The 22,802-nt window shown below is 47.8% G+C and overlaps 1 protein-coding gene across 2 annotated transcripts in view; it reads right to left on the bottom strand.

Moving 5' to 3' along the window:
• LOC135901910 (uncharacterized) overlaps nucleotides 1-22,802 on the bottom strand; it is a 69,477-nt gene that overhangs the window by 14,308 nt on the left and 32,367 nt on the right. Inside the window, exons 2-10 of one of the 2 annotated variants that reach the window (XM_065431730.2) lie at nucleotides 21,126-21,395; nucleotides 11,883-12,003; nucleotides 11,590-11,783; nucleotides 10,040-10,191; nucleotides 7,292-7,436; nucleotides 6,181-6,266; nucleotides 3,611-3,833; nucleotides 1,850-2,161; nucleotides 404-610 (exon numbers count right to left, since the gene is read on the bottom strand). In XM_065431730.2, the coding sequence (XP_065287802.1) occupies nucleotides 404-610; nucleotides 1,850-2,161; nucleotides 3,611-3,833; nucleotides 6,181-6,266; nucleotides 7,292-7,436; nucleotides 10,040-10,191; nucleotides 11,590-11,783; nucleotides 11,883-12,003; nucleotides 21,126-21,395 (1,710 nt within the window). Of the gene's footprint in view, nucleotides 1-403; nucleotides 611-1,849; nucleotides 2,162-3,610; nucleotides 3,834-6,180; nucleotides 6,267-7,291; nucleotides 7,437-10,039; nucleotides 10,192-11,589; nucleotides 11,784-11,882; nucleotides 12,004-21,125; nucleotides 21,396-22,802 lie in introns of those variants that run through there. The other variant, XM_065431731.2, reaches the window with a different exon arrangement.

The following is a 22,802-nucleotide window of genomic DNA, read 5'->3' as shown; positions in this document are numbered from 1 at the left end:
TACGTTGTGACGGGTAGTGTAGTCTAACTCTGACCGTCAAAGTAGTGCAAGTGAGCCCACCTGTGTTCTGCATAATCAAGCAAGAAATCATGGCACAAAACCTCTACACAAGATGTTGCTTCATTGGTGTCTCTAAAGCGCACATGCCTCTTTACGTAATGCAATAAAACGCCGTCCCGCTTTTCTTATCTTTATTTTTTTCCAGATAACAACTCTTCGCACCGCCCAAAGTTCTCGCGAACAGTGTTTTATTAAGTGGGAGAATTTGATGCCAAAGGAGCAGTATTTCCTTGTCGTTACTGCAGAGATACGGAAACAATGCAGCGCACTATTATACACTTACAACTGCTCCGCGAGGAGCTTTCGGGGCCGATTGCCGAGATTTCGGGCCTCAATAACGTACCTGAGACATTGTGTAGGCTCGTATCAGTTGCTCCTTCCAAGGACGTCTCGTTTCGTTGTGGCTCGTCCTGACCCTGGATGGCACACACACGTACAACTCGGCTGGCGACGAGGCCTGAACACTTTGTGAGGAAAGCAAGCTGCACAGTCGTGTCGGTGATTTCATCGTAGTGCACGGCGTCTTGTCCTTCGAATAAGTTCTGGTACTCTGGAACACGCAAATAGGCACCTTGAATTGAAAAAAGAAAATCAATAAAGAGCACGATTCACCCCATTAGCGAACGCATTCTAAACGGAAGCCACCGATGCGCTTAAGTGTCCGACATCGGTGCAGTCAAAAGTTCGACGGAACACGGTTTGATCGGATGGTATATATTTCAACAATATTTACTTTGTTACAAGCACTACCTAATGTACTGAGGAGAACGCAAAAATGACAATCATTGACTGGTAAGACCAAGACAATGAATTGACAAAAGCTAACATTCGTTGGTTCCGGCGCTTGTAAGCAAAGGGCAGAGTGGCAGGAGAGGGGGGGGGGGGTCGGTAGGTCATACGGGCTGCGGGTTTTCGACAAAATGTCTCAGATGTTTGGAGAGCACTGCAGCGAACCAGTAATTTTGTTAGGGCTCGTATACACGAATTCAAGGAAACACTTGGGGTCCCTAAGGTATGCATTGCTAAGACTAAATTAATGCCAAGCCACCTAGCTGCTCTACTGCTTTTCAAGCACATTTCCTTACCCCGCGTGAATTTCAGTGAGGAAAAGTTGGGCTGCATTGACAACCCTTCCATTTTGGGTACCGAAATACCTGCCACGTGAAACAAGGTAATATATCAAACCTCATTGACACAATATTTTTTTTACCGTTTTCCCGGCTCTTACGCTATCAAACGCCGGTCCTGTCTGGCGCCCATAGGGTCACCTTTATTAGCTTCCCGGTTGCTACGTTGAAAAACTGAAACGGCGCACCACTGACGCCCCGGCATCATCCGTCGGAGGCATATTTGTGGACTGCCGCATGTTGCCGATGAACACAGTTACTTCGTGTGTTCTGAATAGTGACTATCATAGCTCCAATTTAGTGAATTCTCACTGGGTCGTTGGCTTTCTATTTAAGTTTTAAAAAAAAAAGTTTCATGTGGGAGCAGCTTTTTCCCCATTTGTAGTGCTGCCGCACTCGTTATCGCATATTACGTTTTCCCGGATCGTGCGGTATTTTTCCTTGTGATCCCCCAAGGAAGGTTACAAAGGGGTTCCATTATGGTACAGCCATTCTCCATGCTGGCCGTACATTTCGTTTCACCAGAACGCGTCTAGCTCCTTCGTGGAACGCGCTTGCTGGATGGGCAGGTGGGTCGTTTTAGACGTGCATCTAGAAGGATCCACGAATCGAATTGCAAGCGCAATTGCACGTCTCAAGTATGAGTGGTTCGATTGCCTCACCTTTGCTGCGGGGAACAATGCAGTCGATCCACACCATAGGCGACACGGCCTGCGCCGAGCGAGTAGCGACGCCGTACCTGCACATTCCCGCGAACGCGCAGCCGACCGCAGTCATGACGTCTCCGGCCGACTTCACCGTCGCCCAGGACACGTCGCCGGCGCAGGACTCCGCGTCCTTGCCGTCCTGGCTGCACCAGAACAGCGTGTAGTGGTGCACTTGGTCGGACCCCCTCTTCTCCCACTTCGCGAGCGAGAAGCGAGACGACGAGTCCCTCGCTTCGCTGATGTAGGCGTGTTGCACCGGTGGCAGGACTGCGGCAACGAGAAACGCCGCATATAGGAAGAATTGTGAGATTCTTCGGCGCTGCCTAAGCACGGCCGCATCGAATGCCACCGGAATGACCGTCATCAACCTATTTAATGTCCACTGAGAAACGAAAGCCTCTCCCGTAGATTCTCCAGTTAGTCTTGTATTGCGCCGGCTGACCACATCTTATGCCTGGATTTTTTTCTGATTTGATCACGCCGTCTAGTTCTCTGACGCCTTCCATTACACTTTCCTTCGGTTGGCGCCAATTCTGTAACTCCAGCTGAGGCGCCGGCTATCTGTTCAACGCATTACATGTCCTGTCCAGCCCCCCCCCCCCCCCCCCCACCATTTCATTCTCTTACTTTAACTAGAATATCGGCAACCGCCGTTTGCACTATAATCAGCAGCACTGTCCTGGTGTCTCGTACCGTTAGTGATAATTTTGCGTTGGATCGATCGTTGCGCGGCCTTTACCTAAAATGTGACCGGCTTTAAGGAAGGCTGCGCTCCTGGTCTACACTGACTATACAGCGAGACACAAGTGTATCAGCTTTAACCAGTACAAAACAAGATGCGATAGAGACGGCCGCGCGGGACAATACGCGTAAGCGTCATTCGGACTTGCGACGCTCACTCGACAATGCGCATGACGCGGTTTCTCTGAATCCCTGGGGTGCCATTCTTTCTTCAATATTGTCCCGGTGATCACACAGGTAGAACGGATAAGAGAACATATTTGCAATATACATCAAGGCTGTCGGAACAGTATGGCGCCTACTTCTGTCATCTTCGCCCTGCCAGGTACTGCTGCAATGTGGGCGCGTCCATATACAAACGCCTCTTAACAATATATTCATGTGAACGTTGGCAAAAGAAAACGGTGCTGGTGGTGACTTTCTGATATCTAGCTTGCCGTATAAATGGACCCACGCAGGGAATCGTGTTCTATTTGGTTTGGAAATTTCTCTACTTGAACAACTGTACTGTACAAGTCGAACCCGGTTGTAACGAACAGGCTTTGGCACTTAATGCTAAGGCTTTAAAATTCGATACATCAAGTAATTGGACATACCGAATCTCGACGTACACTAACGAAATCTCTTGCGATGCGTCCGTAACATACGGCTTTGTTATCTCGAAAAACGAAACTATAAGCGTAGTAAGAACTAATTTTTGCCAGTGCCTCGAACTGTTTCTCAGCGTCACTGGGGTAAAATAGCGTTCTCGATTCGCGACATATCGCGTACACCTACTCCGGTCCGCACCCGGCAAGCTTCTTTATGGCTCCTTGCAGCGAACTCCCCAAGTTCGTTAAGAAGGGGAGATGATATTGCGTGAACACGGTTCAGTAAGTTCGACATAGCGAACGGTTCATTATATCTGCGTTCGACTCCTGTCGTTTATGCTCGCTTCCGCGACGCCGGTGCGAGGTGGGTTTTTGCTTCACTCACGGAGGTCGGCGCTGGGCACGAGCACGCGGACGCCCACGTGCGAGCGGCCCAGCTCGTTCTCCGAGTACAGGTGGAACGTGTAGCTCTCCACGCGGCTCAGGTTGAACAGGTCCGCGTAGGAGCGCTCGCCGGACACCCTGTGCGTGCCGCAGCCGCCGCTGCTGCTGCACCAGTGCAGCACGTAGCTCATGTGGTCGCCGTTCCACAGAAACTTGGGCACTCGCTGCACGCGGGGGGGTTCGTGAGGAGACGGGGGAGGGGGAAGGATGCGAGGAGGAAAAGTCGGCCGTGCGTGTGAAAGCATCACTCCATTGACGTTATTTGTTCAAGCACACTGTGAGCCCCCTTCTTTTTTTCTTATCATGCAGGAGAGAGAGAGAGAGAGTGTGTAAAGTTTATTGAAGAAGGGAAATGTTATTTGGGGAAAATCTCTCAATCCAGGGATCGTATATGATGGCGCTTGCGACGTGCATTGCCCGGTGGGCCACCTTGCGCCAGGCTCGTTTAATACAATAGTCTTGGGAACAAGATGAGTGAATACATGCATGTATAAGAGCAAAAAAAGAATACCGTAGGACCAAATAGAATATTGAAAGGAGCATTCAGCAAGAAAGTCAGCCGACGCATCGCAACAGGCGACGTTTACATTGTCAGCCAAGTTATCAACAATATATTCAAAAGCCAGAGGCATCATTATGTGCAGCACTTCGTGGGACAACTTGGCAGAACGTCACTTTTCTGGGAACAACCAACACTTTCGCTTAACACGTGTGGCGAACTGGTGTTAGCATTCATAACATCGCTTGGCAGCCTGTTCCGCAACTCGACAGCTGATGGGAAAAGTGGCAGGTGATATTCCCCCACTTCTGATTATTGGTTAAGCCTCCTTTTCAAACTTCGCGTTCTTATACATGTTGCCGGAGCTAGCCGGAGCTAGCCGGAGCCTGGAACTGCCTCCTCGTGGCGACTGGGGCGAAACTGAATAATTTGTATTTGATCCGCTGCCTCACCGATCTCAGATGTTGTGCTTGTTTAAGCAACATAGTAGATTACTTCGTTGATTTAGAAGTCTCAGACAGGGACCCTTCTTGACAGGGTGGTAAGAAGCAAGAAAGTTGCAAGTGGGGCGAATTAATGTACACTCGATCGTCTTGTCCCGACCAACGTTTAACGGAATACTTGCGAAAAGCGAAAAACTTTCTGTTCTCAGGCAACCTACAATACGATTTGAATAAAATTTCTCTCCAGTTGAGAATCAGGATAACATCCAGTGACCAGATAGTTACCCGTACTTCAAGCATCATCATCATGATCAGCTTACATTTATGTCCACTGCAGGACGAAGGCTTCTCCCTGCGCTCTCTAATTACCCCTTTCTTGCGCTAGGTGCTTACTGCGCCTGGAAGTTTCCCAATTTCATCACCTCACCTAGTTTTCTGCCGTACTCGACATCGTTTCCCTTCCCTTGGCACCCATTCGGTAACTCTATTGGCCCACCGGCGATCTACCCTCCACATTATACGGCTTGCCGAGCTCCATTTTTTTCTTCTCCTAATGTCTAGAGTATCGGCTCTGCTCTGAATATGTCTGGCCCAAACCACTCTCTTCCCGTCTCTTGACGTTACGCCTAATAGATTTAGTTCCATCGCAGTTTGCGCGGTCCGTGTTCTCGAGTTTCTTTGCTAAACTCCAAGTTTCTGCCCTGTATACGTGAGCACCGGCAGAACGCAGTGATTGTACACTTTTCTTTTCAATGGCAGCGGTGAGCTCCCAGTCAGGATTTGTTAATGCCTGCGCCAGATAATGCAAGCCATTTTTATTGTTCTGTAAATTTCCTTTCGCATGATCATCGGTCCCGTTTGATTATCTGACCCTGATAAACGTACTCCTGTACAGCACATGTACTTTCGGGGATTGAACCCGGGACAAACGCCTCTTTCGGGGCGGTCGCTCTACCATCTCAGCTAACCAGCAGGCTAGCACATCGCTGAGTGAGACCGAATATATCTGATAGACGTTGAACATGGCAATTTGGTTCTGCGTAAATATGCAAAGTGGATGAACACTTTTTATACGAAAAGCTGGCAAATTTCCAAATAAATGAAACGTGCAAGTTTGTAGGTTGGCAACTCTGCGCCGGAAGCTTATATTGCAACGTGCGTTTAAAGAAGTACCAGTTTTGCGTTTATTGCAGCGACAAGCTGACTTTGCAATGAGATGGTACGTGTGTGTACGAGTTCTCGCTTTGCGACAAAGCGGTATCTTGCTCATCCAGTGGATATGAACCGACATAATGCAACGAGTCTTTTCCGTCAATTTTACTCTGCTGGTAGGGTGATTGGCGGGTGGTAGGGTGGTAGGGCTGGTGGTAGGGTAGGGTGATTCTGGGCACGTTGGTGGCCAAAGTAATGACCAGGCACGAAAGGAAGAACAATTGTAATACTGTCTTAACATTCTCTAAACCATGATCGGATAGATCTAAATCGCCCCTCTCAGCATTACTACAGCAGTCTTGTATTATACTTGAATTAAGGTAACAGCCCCATGAACGATGCAGTATCAGTCGTTACCTGATAGTATAGTCGAACTTTCCTGCGGTCGTCGAGGTCCTGGATGATGAAGCTGTTGTCAGCCACTTTGGGCAACACTGTCGGTCCTGAGCAGGAAATGCGCATAATTTTTAGTTATTGTAGCATACTTCTCCGGCACAAAGGAAAACCGAATCGCAGTGTGTTGCGTATTTACGTTTAGTAATATCGAAATAAACTCCCCTTTGTTCACACGGTGAAATAATTGTGACTATACCAGCGGGCAACTTTTCTGGCAGTGAAGCGAAAGCTATGGGACAGGAGATTCTACACATGTATTCACAGGCAGTGTAGTCCGGGGACCATTTGGCACCACTTTCGGTTTCGGTTTTTCTGTCGAGACAGGCACAGTTAACTCGGCGTGTATTCCTGAAGCTAATCGATGTTTACAAGTTTCCCATATGTACAGAGTTCTGAACAGCGACCTACGGGCAGCCTACGTCAGAGCCTGAAGCGGCCGTATAGAACGCGCAGCTGCATTTTAATTTGAACTTGAAAGGGCCGCTACAAAAATTGAATATTTCAGAAAATAAAGACCGGGCAGATGTTTCTCACGTTTCAGTTAACTTTTTGTTAATTCCTCCTAGATTAACGATTTCAAATTGAGATAGACTGCCGAAGGCATCAGTCAGCCCACAAGATACAGGGCTAGGGTTCAGAATTAGGACAAAATTATAATGGATTATGCTTAAGAGTGAGATGTGGGATCATTTATGGACCCCTGTGCCTTTGGGGTGAATGAGAATCATAGTTAATAAGCGGTGCCGCATTTCATAACTTTTATGCCACTTTTGTGCCGCCTGGTGTTCCGTCTACACTTATTAGCCGACAGGACTTACCGGCCGCGCTGGTTTAGCGGCTGTGGTGTCGCGCTGCTGAGCACGAGGTCGCGGGATCGAATCCCTGCCGCGGCGGCCGCACTCCGATGGGGGCGAAATGCAAAAACTCCCGCGCCCCATGCCTTGGGGACGCGTTAAAGATCCCCCCTAGTGGTCGAAATTCATCCGGTGTCCCCCACTACGGCGTGCCTCATAATCGAGTCGTGGTTTTGGCACGTGAAAGCCCAGAATTCAGTTTAGCTGACAGGACTTACGTGTTTTGTCGGTCTTGCAGTATCGACTGTGGCTGAAAGGGCTCCATACTTTGTCCGTGGCCTTAGCGAACTTGACCCTCACTGAGAACTCGTACCGTGTGTTCGGTATGAGCTCCTCGACAGTGGCGGCGTGCCTGTTTTGAACCTGTTGGAAAGAAAAGTTGGTCGAACGTCTTTTGTGGCGCGTCGTTCTTGAAGCCTTTATAGGTGCATTTATCTGATCTTCCCGACCAGTAATTTTTCGTTCGTTTTGTAAGTGAAGGTTCGAATCCTCCAAACCCTATAAAAATACTAGTGAGCCCCACAGCGGCCTAAGTGATTTACTATGAAGTGCGCAGTACCTGTTCCTACGAATCAGTTTCTGTTTGAACATGTATAAAAAGTAGTGGATGCGCCATGACGTCATAGGCTGGCTCGAGGTGCCATTGTGGACGTTTTCGATTTCGCCATGTTGTCAAATTCTGCAGTGGCGGCGTTTCGAGGCAACCAGAAAGGTCGTAGTATGACTCCCCGAGGCAATAATAGCTGATAATGTAGCGATATTTGACTATATGGCGATATTTGATAATATGGCGGATTTTGACAATGCACAGAACTCCATCTTCACTCTCTCCCTGCAATCCCAATACACGAAAAAACGAGTGCAGTGTACTTTTTTTTTTCGTTTTATTATTGGCGAGGGTTTGCCACATGCCATAAAGAATAAAAGAAAGTCAAATGTTTCCAACTCTGTATCCTGCACGAGCACGAACTGCAGCAGTGTCTTCGCAATCTACTTGTCCATCACCAAGCGGTTGTAGTTTTCAGGTAATTGGGGCTTCAGTTCAACCTTCATTATTTTGTTAAAGCAGATCGACTGCGTTCCAGAACTCATACACAGAAGACAAGCCGCACCAATTTAATCGCAGTACTCCATGAAATACCTCGCAGTTCAAAACTCGAAAACGTTACTCGCAGCTCAAAACTCGAAGGACCGCTCAGCGGCGTACGTGTGGACATTACTGCTTTCGCATTCACAGCTGATACGAAGTGCTAAGGGGTCCTCGGATTCTTTTTTTAGTTATTCATTCTTTACCGTCTTGAGTCACAAGATACCCTCGGTATCAAGAGAGACAGAGGAAAAGAATGAATGAAAGGCAGGGATTTTAACGAGGGCTGAGCCCGGTTGGCTACCCGGTAGTTGGGGAAGGGGAACGGGGAGAGAAATATTAAATGAAGAAGAGAAAGTGCGCTGTGGATATCGCCGAAAAAGTAACAGTTGCCTGCTCTATGTCACAGACCGTCACTCAGTGCGGTAGCCTCCAGAAATGGCAGCAACGCTTTTGGGCATCGTGTCTGTCCACTATGAAGCCCGTGCCTCGGTGCTAGCCGCATACCATCTTTCTCGTCGCATACCATATTGCTCTTGCCAGAGAATTCAGCGAGCACTCCGCGTGTTCTGAAAAGGCACGCTCTATATTTATACTTAAAAAATATGGCTCACAATGAAATTAAGTATGCGAGACTCAACACGAGAACAAAGATTCTGGCCATTGTTGTCAGCAGGAGCGCGCTGGGTACACTGCACCATATAACGCAGCTGAACAACACCAAAGTCCGGTGTCGTACACCTGGGGAGACAGTATACGCCACAGACGGCGTCGTCTATGATATTTTACACAGATGCATTGAACGCGGATCTCACAATACTTATAAAACCTGCTAGTGAAGGTGTTGACATCGTGCCCATTGGCCACCTTGGGAGTACACGCCTTGTCAAGGTTACATTTAAGGGTGCATCCATCCCCTGACATGTCAAGGTCAGCCACTTTTGGAATACAGTTCATAAAATTATTCCAAAACCACTTCTGCACCACAGGTGCCTAGAGCTTGGGCGCGTGAAGGCCATCTGTATACAGGCCCAGTGGTGTGTGACGGATGTGCGGAGAACCACACAAAAAGAATAAGGGAGAAAGAAAAAAAGAAGACCTGCGGTGCAACTACCTTCATGCCCTGGAACTGCCAGGGCTCTCATGGCGCCACTTCCAAAAACTTTCCTCAAATTATTAATATCCAATTATGAAACCGCAAACATCTTTCCGTTTGCGGGTTACCGGAGGAGCGTAAACGTGAGTGGCAGCGTTGATGGCGCCACCTGGACGCGCAGAGCTCAGCCAAAGACAGAGCTAGTATTGCAGGAACTTCGTTCTTATTGTATAGTTCTGGCAGGGGCGTAATCGTGAACACAATGACTATTAAATTATTATATTATTTTAACAAGAATACTGATGAAGCACAAGGACCTGTCTGTAAGGCATTGTGCTTAGACGAATCGTCACAAGATGTCGGCATACCAGCGTCCGTTAACCCGCAATTTCGCAAACACCATTGCGTATACCTAAATAACGAACACGTAAAGGCTCTCCATTGCCGGTGATGCCATGACCGGCTTTTCGAGAGCAACTTTGGTAACAAATTGAGGTAACCAACTTTCATAACTTTGCTAACTGTCGTACGTGCGAGAGGTGTGTGTGTGTCAGTGATAGAAAATGTGCGTCAGTGCAGCTGTACAAGCTAATTGTTAGCCACAGTGACAAGGTCGTATAATATATAACGTAATATACAGAACTCAGTTGTCCTCACGGTGCAAGTACGTGGACTGCCGACGCTCTCACACCTGTAAGTTAAGACACGCAACTCCAAAAAAGAAAAGCGATAAAGACGAAGCGAGAAGCTAAATTCCGCGGCTGCGGCTTCTCTACAGCTTACCGATATCAAGATGTCTTCGCCGTTGTCGTGTTTTACACTCACTTCATACACCACGTTGGGAAACGTCGATATACGAGGCAAGCTGGTCCAGTTCACGCTGGCATTGAACGCCATGGCATTGCAATACACGCGCTTCGGGGGTTCGAGCACCACTGAAAAAAGAAATCAACAAAAGGCGCTTTTATAGGCGCCACGCAGTCGTGTACATCTATCTTAACTCAAGTTCACAGAAACATATTATGTTTTATCAAAAATTTGTAGCCATATTTTACTTAATGCCGGTTTCGTAGCATCAGTGTAGAAAATTCAAGATGTTTTTTTTTTTTAATTTAAGGCTCCGAGAAAGCAGTTTAAAAAATAAAAGCACTGTGATGCCCGACAGTTCCACCACGAAACATTTAAAAAAAAAAACGAGCAAACATTTTTTTTATAGCACACGGAATGTTAAAATAGGATGCTAGTTTCTGAAGTCTTTATCGCATAAACCATCACAAGCCACCATAAGAAAGATCGCTCTGTAGTCAAGATGCTAATCGGACTGAATTGACTTGCCGCCTGTGATTGGAAAACCTTTTCTGTTACCTGTTTTCTTTTTTGTTCTTCCTTTTTCCCTTGTTTTCTTGTTCCTTTTTTTTCTGCTCTCGCTCTTTGCGGTGTTTACAACCCCTATACCCCCCACTGAATTGCAGGGTAGCGAACCGGAAATTCGCCTTTGGTTAACCTCTCTGCCTTCCTTCCTCCCCCCCCCCCTCCCCCCCCCCCCTCTCTCTCTCTCTCTCTCTCGTGGTCAACCGCACAAATTAAATTCAATAAGCTTAGTAGAAAGCAAAATTCAATATTTTTTAATCGCTTCGCGACATATCAGGATTTCCAAACCTGAATATGGCATTTTCACAGTCACGGGTTTTGCAAGGGATTCAGAGATCGCTACAAAGCCTGTAAAAGTCTCCATAGCATCACAGACAGTATATCCTCCTCCGTCCAAAGGTCTGCTTTTGTGGACATCGGCTTTTACCTTTTCTTTTAGCATTAAGCCAATAAAGATAAGCTAAACTATTCTTATGTAAGATTAAGCTACGAATGCAAGCGCCACTATATGTCATGCGTTTGGTCTATATTTTGCCAATGGTTTCGGTAAATATTCATACTTTTTGTTTTAGACGTTACGCTGCACTATTATCGACCACAACAAAGGAATGTTTATTACATTTCAAATGCAACTCCACATGACGCGGCAATCCAGGATGAAAAAGAAGGAACAGTGAAGGCTACGAAGCGTCACGTGGTATTAAACCTGTTTAAATATTGTTTAGGCACGTAAATTCCGTTTTATCTGAACAAACTCCAAGAATTGACGCCTTGTGTACCTTCGGGGTCGTGCTTTCGTAAGCCCGTGTCATGTGATCAAGCAAGCAGCGTTTTTTTTTTTTTCGCCGTTCGCAAGATATTAGCTGAAAATGTAAACACACGGCTGGATCTTCCACACGTGTACACGACACATTTCACATCCCGTTACAACGGCCAGCAGACAACCAAACAATGAGACCCACCATTGGCGAAGTGGTCCACAACGTATTCCCACTGCTTAGCGCCAAACATGTTGCTTCCGACGACCTCGAAGCGGAGGACCTCTTCTTCGATCCGGTAGATGATCCTTCCAGATGTCTTCAGCTGACAGGTTAAATTTCTTGGCTTGATGCTCAAGGATTTGTTACACTCGATACGGCTGAACACTGTACTCGACCTATTGGTAAACGAGAAAAAAAAGATGAAGGAGCGTTTCTCATCATGCTCGTGACGTGCCTTTCTACCTTCTTAACGTACAGCAGAAAAGAATGTTTACCCAACTCTCAGGCTGACGGCGTACCGTGTCTCGACCCGGTTGTCCGGAGTCTCCCAGGTACACTGGAATGTTTCAAACTTGTCTCCCGAGCACGTAGGGGCAGGAGGCATCTGCGGAAAGTCTGCAATGTATATGTAATATACATATATACAAACTTTTCTTTCACTTTTAATGCTTCACCTTGGATTAAACAGTTCTTTTTCCTGTTTTTTATACAAACGTGCCAAATTCAGTGCCGTATAGATGCCGAGCAAAACGATTTCTCCTTTCCAATGTACTTGGATAGGAGCTTCTCAGGTGAACCCTAATCTGGAAGGATCATTTCCGATGAATGCAAAGTTAGGCGCGCAGCTGTGGCTGAGGGACTATGCGTTTTGCCGCTGAGCACACCGGGCCTGTGCCGTCCCGCCAGAATTTGTGTACAACAATAACTGGTATTAAACTATAAGTGCGACAACAGCCGTGTCTCTCTCTCTCTCTCTCTCTCTCTGCCCCCCGTCCCCTCCACGCCATGGAGGAAAGAAAAAAAAATAGGAGAGGCCCTGACGTCACGTTTTTCACGCCGGAAAGTCAGCCATCTTGGTGTGTGCCATCCGCCTTTGAGTCTCAGTTCAGCTTGTCGGAGAAAATGGGCGCGACCTTTGAACTTACGTTGTGACGAGCCGCCGGAAATGTGCGCCTGCTGACGCCCGTCACAACAAAAACCTGACAAACTTCTGTAACAGCTTTAGTGAAATTTAGTAAAGCAATAAAGGGGGCTAGTTGGTGAACGTTCATGGTTATATTGCACTCAGTTTTACAAAGACGATATTAAGAAAGGACAGGACGTGGACGGACGTAGCGCAAACTACCAACTGTTTAATAATGTTAAATAACGCGCTTATATACAAGGAGATATGGCGCGAGGGGGGGGGGGTATAAAAGATATGACAAGTTCACGAAATGTGATCATAGTTCGGGTCAGGCATACATGGTTCACTGGCACCCGTTCGCCCTGGCAAACTCAGCCTCAGCTTTGATAAGCGCGATGGACGGAGTGCTTACGCACATTTCTTTTTCTTTTGCTATCGCAAGCGCCTCCCATATTTCTCGCTCCGTTTTTGTTTTTGTTGTGCCAATGACTGTGGCGCTTTCTAGAAGCGGAGAGCATTTGCATTGTTTGCAATGTGCAGCCAGGTTGCTGGGTGCTGTCAGAAGCTGGCACGTGTATTTGTGCTCCCGTAACCTATCATTTAGACAGCGTCCAGTTTGCCCGATGTATACTTTCCCGCAATCTAGTGGGATTTGGTAAACAACTGAAGTTGCACATTCCACGTACTTTGTCACGTGCTTAGTTTGACAGATCGTAGCACTAGTGTTTGCTTCTTTGGATCCTGCATTCACCCTCTTGCACATGCCTTTTAGTTTTTGTGGAGCGGAGAACAGAACTTGAACGTCATGGCGTTGGGCTGTCTTTTTTATCCTATGTGACAAGCCATGAATGTAAGGCAACACCACGCGTTTTTTCAATTTTTCTTTTTCCTGTGTTTTCTGCCTTTTCCTGTTGGTTCTGATTTCGGGCAACAAGTTTTCACAGATTTGCACCACCATGCTGTTTGGGTACCCGCTGTTTCGTAAGCGGCTTACTTGCAAATCGATGCTCTCCCTGACCGCATGGCGGCATGATTTTTCAATTGCTTGACTGATGCAAGCCTTGGCGATGCCTCTTTTTATGATTTTAGAATGGCATGAGTCATACCTCAGGATTTCTTTTTCTCCTCTAGTTTTGTAGCACCAGCAGATGTGGGAGCCTCTGAGCCTAATATTTATGTCAAGGTACTGCAAACGACCTTCGGTAGGAGTCTCGTACGTGAACTCTAAACCTTCATGCGCTTTTTTGAACATGCTGATGACAGTTTCAACGCTAAATGGATCGGTTTGGTCTTCTTTCATGCACACCAAATAATCGTCTACATATCTGAAGCAGGCAGTTATGTTAGTTTCTTCAAACAAGGTGGCAAGTTTCCTGTCTCCCACACTCAAAAACAAGTCGGAAAGCACGGGAGCTATACAAGAACCAATAGCGATGCCGTCCTTCTGCTCATACACACTGTCACCATATTCGATGAACTTGTATCTTTTATATACAAGTTCATCGAATCGTTTTTTATATCTTTTATACCCCCCCCCCCCCCTCGCGCCATATCTCCTTGTATATAAGCGCGTTATTTAACATTATTAAACAGTTGGTAGTTTGCGCTACGTCCGTCCACGTCCTGTCCTTTCTTAATATCGTCTTTGTAAAACTGAGTGCAATATAACCATGAGCTTTAGTGAAGCTGACGCGCTTCTGTGTTTTTCCGTAGCATGATGCAGTACACGACGAGTCTTACTTTTCGGAGGCCGACAGCAACAGCGAGAGCTTAAGGAGCGCGGTTGCTTGGCAACGAGGATGGTTGGCTCACCAGTCCCAGTGCTCCTTCGCGAAAAACACCGCGCGACTTCCGCCACGCACTCTTAAGCTCATCCAGGCTGGCCGGGGCCTCTCCCATGCCTTCCTTGCTCCGTCCATCGCGCTAGGGTCCCATTTTGTTCCCTTTACTTTTGTTGCCGACTTCTTCCTTTCCCTGTAGCGGACTGCTTCAATCTTCTTTCTTGCAGACTTCACTTCTCGCCTCTTGTGCTCCTCTCTTCGGTGAGCCAACGAATTGGACAAACCCGTTACGGGTTATTTTTCGTGCTGTCCAAGAATGTTCACGCAGCCATTTGCACGTGCACAATGGTCCAGGTTATCCGTTCGGACACACACACAATGCTACATGCCCATTTGCATACAGCCAGTGGCCCATGTTATCTGTTCGGGCACATACCTAGTAACCCAAGTTGTTGGGTAACGTTCGCATACTTTCGCGTACTTATCTCATCTACGAAGCTTTGTGTGGGCGTTAAAAAAAAAGCCAAAGCATTATAAGTAAACCGCAGGCCTGCGCACTGGTGTCCGTCATATCCAGAGTTATATTGCCACGTGGAACCCCGTCAGTAAATCAATCACACAAACACTTCTGGTCCTAAAGGACATTTGTCGCCACCGCCGCTTCCATTGTGCTCACGCGTTAACGGTCACAGACCCACATGCAAGCCGCCGTCGATGACCTAACATATCAGAGAAAAAAAATCGTTCGCACTGATCGGCACTGTTACAAGCAGCACTCAACGCTCACACATAACAGCTACCAACACATGGCGATCAGCTGATGGGAGACGTCGCCTGTATGGCAAACAAGAGCAACAAAAGGCGCTTCCTCTTGAAAATACAGTTTATTCGATACGGATTACTGACAAAGCGTCTTGACAAGCTTGAGCCTTCGATCAATATCGGCGTTCGTTGAATTGTGTTCGTTGTTTCCAGTCGCCGAGTGCGTGGTCTTATCGAAAGAAGGGTGATTCCTGGAACGACCAACAAGCATTCTGCCTCCCGGCTGGCTTGGCCGCAATGCCTTCTCAAGCCCAAAGCAGCGAGGTCATTCGGAGAAATTGAAAAGTCGTCACCTTGGCCAACTAAGGTGCGCAATTTGTGATTACCATGTACCTTTCAAGTATCGAAGAGCGGTGTGTCGTGTTTCCTAAATATTAACTCCTACAGCTACTTTCAAATAAAGATTTATAAAAATTGGCAAGGCCCGTAGCAGATCTCGTGGGCAAAATTAGAGAGTCTTCAGGAGCCTTCAAGGAGCAGACAAAGCATACGCAAGGATTAAAGCACTATGATGCCCGACAATTTAGAAGCGAAACACTGTCTCAAACGACCACCGGAGATTATTTTTTATTGCACACAGAGCGCAAAAAAATTGTGCTCGCTCAGCCTCTTTCACGAAAGCCATTGCAAGCCACCACAAGCAAGATGGCTGCCTACCACAAAGACGCTAATCGAATTGAATCGCATTAAATCGGATTGCCTAATCGGTGTGCCGGTCGTTATCCTTCCGCTGCAGTAATAAGGGGGAAAAAAGGAGAGAGAGACCATGAAGGTTATGCTTTTGTCAGCTGCATGCACTGGAGGCGATTCGTGAGAAAAAGAAGCGCGTTTGAATATACGGCAGCGCAAAAAAGACAGGGATGGAGACGAGAGGACAACGATGAGCGCTAAACTTCCGACAATATACCGAATGATTGACGAGTATATACGTGCTGTCCGAGCCAGGGGTTATTTCAGCTCTTTGTCGAAAGCGTGATGGATGCCATGCATGACGCATCCCATCCCCAAGTCTGGACATCCATTCAGGTTCTGCGATTTCCCGTGTCACACGCGTTTTACTCTTCTTGATAACGAATGTGTTTACGAGGTTCACAGGATAACGGATGTGTCTACAACACTGAAAAACGGTGGGACGCCGCTCTACGCAGTCTGATGTCGCAACGTGGGAGCGGCCCTCTTCGGGCCAGGAAACAACTAGCGCGACCTAATGGACCTCAATACAGTTTTTCCGTCCATCCCTCCATCACTCTCTATGAAATATACTTTGTTTCCGTATATAGAGAAAACGCGTAGCCGACATCTGTTTTACCTTAAACGCATCGTGACAGAACTCCCGGATCGGTGAAAAAAAAAAAAAAACGCAGTCCGGGAACAGCATACGCTGCTGTGAAGATAGCCGAATTTTAGTGGTAGTGCGGGGCGCGCGGATCTCGCAAGTGGATCGCCGGCGTCACCTTTTGATCAAACACTCTCTTTTCAAATGAGGCCTTCTCCTCAACCGCTTCGAAGTTGCCGCCGACTTGCATATATGCCATGTGCAATATTTCCGTACACGGCTCCGACAGCTGACATCAACTGACAGCTGACATCAACCAAGAAGGGTGCTTGGACCAGTCCGTTTCTTTCTACAGACTGTTGTTGTGCGTATTTATTGAAGCAGTTTAATATCCACGGAAGAAGCAAGCGAAAGTCGGCATTCGAATTTCGAAAAGGCTTACGCGTATACTTCCGGTAGAAGCCGACTATCGTGTGCTCACGCTCGGCCGAGCACGCCCGCATATGAATTAAACTTTGGCAACCCTACTTATTCGTATTAATGTCTTGACAGCGCTGGTGCCATATTTGTTCGTGAAATTTCTACAACTTCGTCGCTGGCTAGTAGTGCACACGCTTATCTTTCAATGCGTCCGTACGGTTCTGTATGTGTTACTCTCTGTGTCTGTCTGTCAAAGCAGGAAGAAACAAAGATAACGTTCACATGCTGTCTGTCTGCATCGTTGCGCAGCTGCACGATATTTTCCGGCACCTTGGAAAACTTCGACTATTGTCTTCAACGTCCAAAAACCGCACAGTGCTAAGCGGCCCGGAACGATTTCGACCACCCGGCGTTCTTTGGAGCTTGCTCAAAACGTGGTACACCAGTGCATTGGCGTTCCGCCCAAACCAGGACGCGGTTTCCGCGACTGGGAATCGAACGCGCAACCTCTTCCTCGGCAGCGCAACGCCACATCCACATGAGCCACCACGGCGTATACAATGCCACCTCGGAGCTCTTGCTGTCGCACTACTTCTAGATAAAATTACCGCGTCACCTTGACCAGAATGGAAGATGCGAACTTGACAGAAGGGTGACTTTAATAGTCGTTAGCGCTCATTCCGGCTTTCAGTTTGTATTTACATCCCCGGCGCTGTAGGTACCGTCTGACACGGGCATAAGCTGCCGTCAGGCGCGCCATAAAACTGTGGGTCGGACGATCTTGGCAAGCTGCCCTGTCGTTTCCGCAACCATCGTGATGTCCGATATCTCGTTCACGACTCGCGCAGAAGTGTCCGCGGGATCGAGAGAGCCTTACGTCAAAGCCGACGGCACCTTATCGCTGACGCCTAGGCTTTTAGGCGGGACGCCATAAAGCGAAGGCCGATGACACGGCATTTGTATAGATTTTCAATAGGGAATGCGTGTCGATCACTCCACTGGTTCGACAAGGAGGGCTCTCGCATCGAAAGGCACCGCTATCTTTTACGACGAAGCTGTATACCTCTACCGTCCAAGGAAATTTCCGTGTCGTAAGCAAAAAACTCCCCATACGTGGGCCGATCCTGGAGATACTACAATATAGGCCCGACCCGTGGCGGAGGTGAAGCAGGCGTTAAGCACTCCCCATACGTGGGCCGACCCCGAAGATAGTGCAATTCCGGGCCGACCCGTCACGGAGGTGCAGTTCGCCATTAAGGGGCCCACATGCACCGCTTTGCTGGTCATCCTTCTTCACAGAGTGGAAGGGCACCGAGTTTTTTTTTTTATTTCTATCTCTCCCTTTACGTGACAGACTCGTGAGGTACGTTTGCTTCCCACGTGTGTTGACGTCACGATTGCGAGAGACGTCCAAGAAAATCAACACCGTGTTGCGTTCTGAGCACTTGTCCTCCCCTGTCCCAGCTCCACCGTGCACCCGAAGTTGCCAAAGACTCACGTTGCACGTATAGGATCTGGTTCAGACACTCCGGAATCTGTAGTATGGAAATGACTAACAATGTTTCTCGAACTGTACAGCCATGAGCATGGCGTGAAGGACGACGTTAGTGAGCACGAGAGTAAAACGAGCACACTCGGTCGGAGTCGTGAAAGTATATTTATTGAAACGGCAGATGAACATACAACTCAGCACGACAACGAGAAAATTTCCGCACTTAAAGCTTAAGATTTTCTTGAACGCGCTCTCGTAAACAGATAGTTCTATGTTCTGTTGACCGTCAATAGACACATTACAGACTTATAGTGTCTCCTTACTCGTTTGTACTTTTGTGTATTTTCAGCATATATAGCACAGACGAGTCATGGCTCGTCATTCGGTATAAACCTGCAGGGTTCCCAAAAAGCGTTCGATAAACCCTAAATGCTTTAACATTGTCCACAGTGGGCTTCGGGTGACAAATCTCCGGAGATCGTATCATCTGAATTTCGCGTCAAAGGTAATCTTATCACCGATGTCATACGGCGTAGAATTTTTACGCTCCAGCTCCACCATGTGACTGTTGGAGAAGCCATACTTGATGGCTCGACGCGGATTGAATCTGACCACCCGGAGTTCCGCAACGTGCACCCAAAGCTCACTAGACGAGCGTTTTTGCTTTCCACTTCCACCTGAATTTTATGCGAAGCATATTACGAGAGCTCAACCCAGCTCCTCAGGCGCGGCGGTGTCGCCTTGAAACCACGTGACACCGTGACGTCACGACAGAGGAGAAGTGGCTTTGGCTCAACTCTTGCTAGACGGGCTGGGTGGGAATCGAACCAGGGTCTCCGGAGTGTGGGACGGAGACGCTACCACTGAGCCACGAGTACGATGCTTCAAAGCGGTACAAAAGCGCCTCTAGTGAATGCGGTGTTGCCTTAGAAACGAGCTGTTTCTAAGGCGTGCGTCTCTTGCTCAGGCGCACATTTCGTTGCCGCGCCGAACGCTGCTTTGCTCGACGCTCACCGCGTCCAATGCGGGGCGCGTAGTCGCTGCCCTGTAGCCCATTGTCTTACACCCCTTGGCGGGTCGACGGGAATGCTGTCGCGTTCCACTCTTGAAGGCGAAGCAGAGTAACGCATGAGTTGTTTCTCCGTCTAGCCGAACCAAATATAGCCAAGCAACAGCAGTTCACCAGGCTAAACAGTGGTTCAACAACTAAAATAAAGGCTAGTATGCTTCGCATCCTGGGCTTAACCTTACCTAAGCCACAGCCATTTTTTTCTTCTCCTTCTGCTGCTGCTGCAGTCAAAAATCGAACCCGCGAACTTTTGCAGAGCAGGAGAACGCCGCAGGCATCGAGCCACAACGGTATAGTCAATCTACAGACTATCTGTAAAGCACCTATGGACTAATTTTATCTCTTGTCACCTTCTCTCATCCTTCAAAGAACTTTTACCCCGTCACATGGCAGCCAGTTCACTATTACGGTGGCATACCTCGCTGCTTCTCCCTTTGTTTTCTTCCCCTACGCCTCAAGCACACTGAGCCTCCTCGTTTCTTCTTATATCTTTCGCTCCTGCCGACGCGCAGGGTAGCCAATCGGGCTTGACCATGATTAACCTCCATGCATTTCTAACACTGTCTCTCTCTCTCTCCCTTAATTAATATCTCGACAGTTTCTCTAAGCGATTATGCTTAGAGGTCTGTGAACGATAATACAATGAAACACTTGTTAACGACGTCTGTATACGTGTGCAAACTGGGTAGACTTTCTATAGCCAGAAGAACGAGTCGACACGAAGACCGCAAAGAAGCAGATTCAATAATAATTCAGGTTGCATTTCTCTCGCTGTATGTGTACGTTTTACAATGGAGGGGTTTTGCCTAGCAGCATTTGTTGTAGATTTGCCGCGGTGGGCCGAAAACAAGTCAGTCGGTGCTATGGCGAAGCGGGCAAGCAGTGCTTCTCGTCGTTTTCACCAGCACCGGCCCAGTGCCTTCAGTAGAGTTTATATGATGTTTCGACTGAAATTTTATTACATTTCCTAACCCTGCTGTTGCCAAAGTGAATTGTACATACATTTCATGATGACTCCTTTTTATGATCTCTCTTTGTTAATCCGTTGTAGTTTTTAACATGATTGCTATAAAACGTAGAAACTAGGGCTGGTTTCTGTAGAATAGTACACACTTCGGAAAACTAGCGCCGGTCTTCCGAAATCTGAACCATGCTTGCTACTTGCTTTTGAAACGCTACGCTGCGTGTGTCATTAAGCTTCCGAACATAAGGTGGTTGAGAAATCGTGTGAGAGAGAGATGCAAATGAGAGAAAGGCAGGGAGCTTAACCAGACTTGATACCTCCGGTTTGCTACCCTGCACTAGGGGAAGGGAAAGGGGAAGTAAAGACGGGAAGAAGAGCGTGACAAAAATAAAAGCGTGACACAAAAAAAATATGAAAAGGGATGAAATGGGGCCATTATAGTCTTTCTAATAGGCCACTGTCACGTAGAAAAGTCAGCAAAGCCTTGACTGACTTTTGCTGCGACGACAGTTCACGTCGGCGTTCCAAAACTGACTGTTCTGAAAGTGGCCTGTCGTCAAGGCGTGCCAACGCGGTCGCTAGTGACAGCCAGTGGCAAAGCACGTGTTCGATGGTCTCCTCGCCGCCGCAGTGTCTGCAAGCCGCGCTGTCGTCCATACCGACTCGGAAGGCGAAACCGAGAAATCGTGTACTTACAATTACGCCATGGACCCTGTTAAATGACTTTACCTTAACTGTTTACTAACCATGACTATTTCTACAAACTAAAGTGAAAATGAACACTCACAACCGACAACGAGGCCAGTAGCGTTGTACACCGACTCGCAGGCCCCTCCCCTGACGATGCAGTAGTAGGTGCCCGCATCGGCGGCCGTCACGTGGGGTCTCGTCCAGGTGACGCTGGTGGCGTTGTTCAGCAGCGTCTCCGATTTAGGCACCAGGTGGTCGCGCGAGCGCAGGATTCCCATCTGGAATTCCTGCTCCGAAGGCCACCTAGAGAGCGTGCACGTCATCTGGAACTCTGACCCGTTCTTGAGCATCACGTCCCGCGAAGCCACTGCGAACGGGAAAGTAAGCAGGTAAACGAAGACGTCGTTGATTGCAAACGAAGACGTCATTGATCGCAAACAAAGTTTCTCAGAACACTACCTGATGCTGGCCGCTAAGTTTTGCGGGCGAAAAACAGTGTTCCACGCCGACCTTAGATGTCTAAACAGGTCACTCCACCTAACGAGTTTCCTATCGGAACCAACGCCATGCATTACAGCGTTGAGTGCATAGGGCTCGTGTCAGTGGATCAGTATAGAGTATAAACCCCATGCAAGCGATCTTGCGCCCGACAGGGACAAGCGACGCGATGGAGATGGCTGTAGCGTTCGCTCGTCGCCTGCAAGTCGTACCCCATGCGAGCGATGACTTCGAGCGACGTCTCCCCAGTGTTGCCGGTATGAAGGCAGCAATATAGGCGCCGAAACTAGCGTGACGCGTGCTTTATTAACTTAAGTTGATGTATTTTACTGTAAAAAGCAGCATAAAATATTTCTGAAGGTCTTCCATTAGGTTCTTTACCTTTGCACGTATAAAAATTCAATCGTTTGCTCGTTCCGTGCGACAATCGGAAGTACTTGAGTTATGTACATCCAGTTCCGGCTTCGCGCTATTGGCTAGTCGTTCATAGCACTTCAGGGCGACGAGCGACAAATTCTAGATTTGCAGAACCGAGCGATCTGTTCAAGCTACGGTCCAATCCGTCGCTCGAAGCCGTCGCTCGTAGCTGTCGCGCACAAAATCGCGCTCATGGTGTTTAGCCTTAACGACAGCCGATTGTGCGTTCTGGCAAGGGACGAGTGCTCGCCCATTGTACACTGCTAATCTATCCAGCGAGCTTCCATTGAGCCGGTGTCACGCGGAGGGTGACTACAGGTAGACACTGGAGGAGTCCTTAATCTTCTGGTTACCTATCGCCGTTGGCTGACGGCACCTGTAGCTTTCGCTACACTGCATGCAATTGTTCAGCCGGAGCGTGGCCTTCGCGATAGCTACGACGCACCGGTGCGATCCCGGAGGCCACGGATGGAGTGTAGGCAACTCCGGAGCTATGATCGTTCACATAGCATGAAAATTATGCATAGTATATGCATCTGTCTAATATTCGTGCCCATTGTGGCTTTGCATATATTTACGTCTTTGTAAATTTCCAAACAATTATATTTTTATATCGCATGACGGCAATAAGGTGCGCTTCAGATGTTTTCCAAGAAACACAAAGTCAAATCGTGGTCGCAGTTACCGGAACTCTTTTATTCAGGTTGCTCACCTCAGTAGGACTGACGTAACAAACCAGCGTCCCGTATTTCTTTATCGATCTATTCAATGTTTCGGTCATTAAATAATATTTTTACCCTTTCTCATTTTTGCCTTCTATGGAGTGGTACTCGTTACGTCTTTTTGGCTATACCTTTTC

Source organism: Dermacentor albipictus, chromosome 9 (assembly GCF_038994185.2).
Source record: "Dermacentor albipictus isolate Rhodes 1998 colony chromosome 9, USDA_Dalb.pri_finalv2, whole genome shotgun sequence".
Taxonomy (NCBI): domain Eukaryota; kingdom Metazoa; phylum Arthropoda; class Arachnida; order Ixodida; family Ixodidae; genus Dermacentor; species Dermacentor albipictus.
Note: the sequence above shows the minus strand (reverse complement) of the source record. Positions and strands in the feature narration are given on the sequence as shown.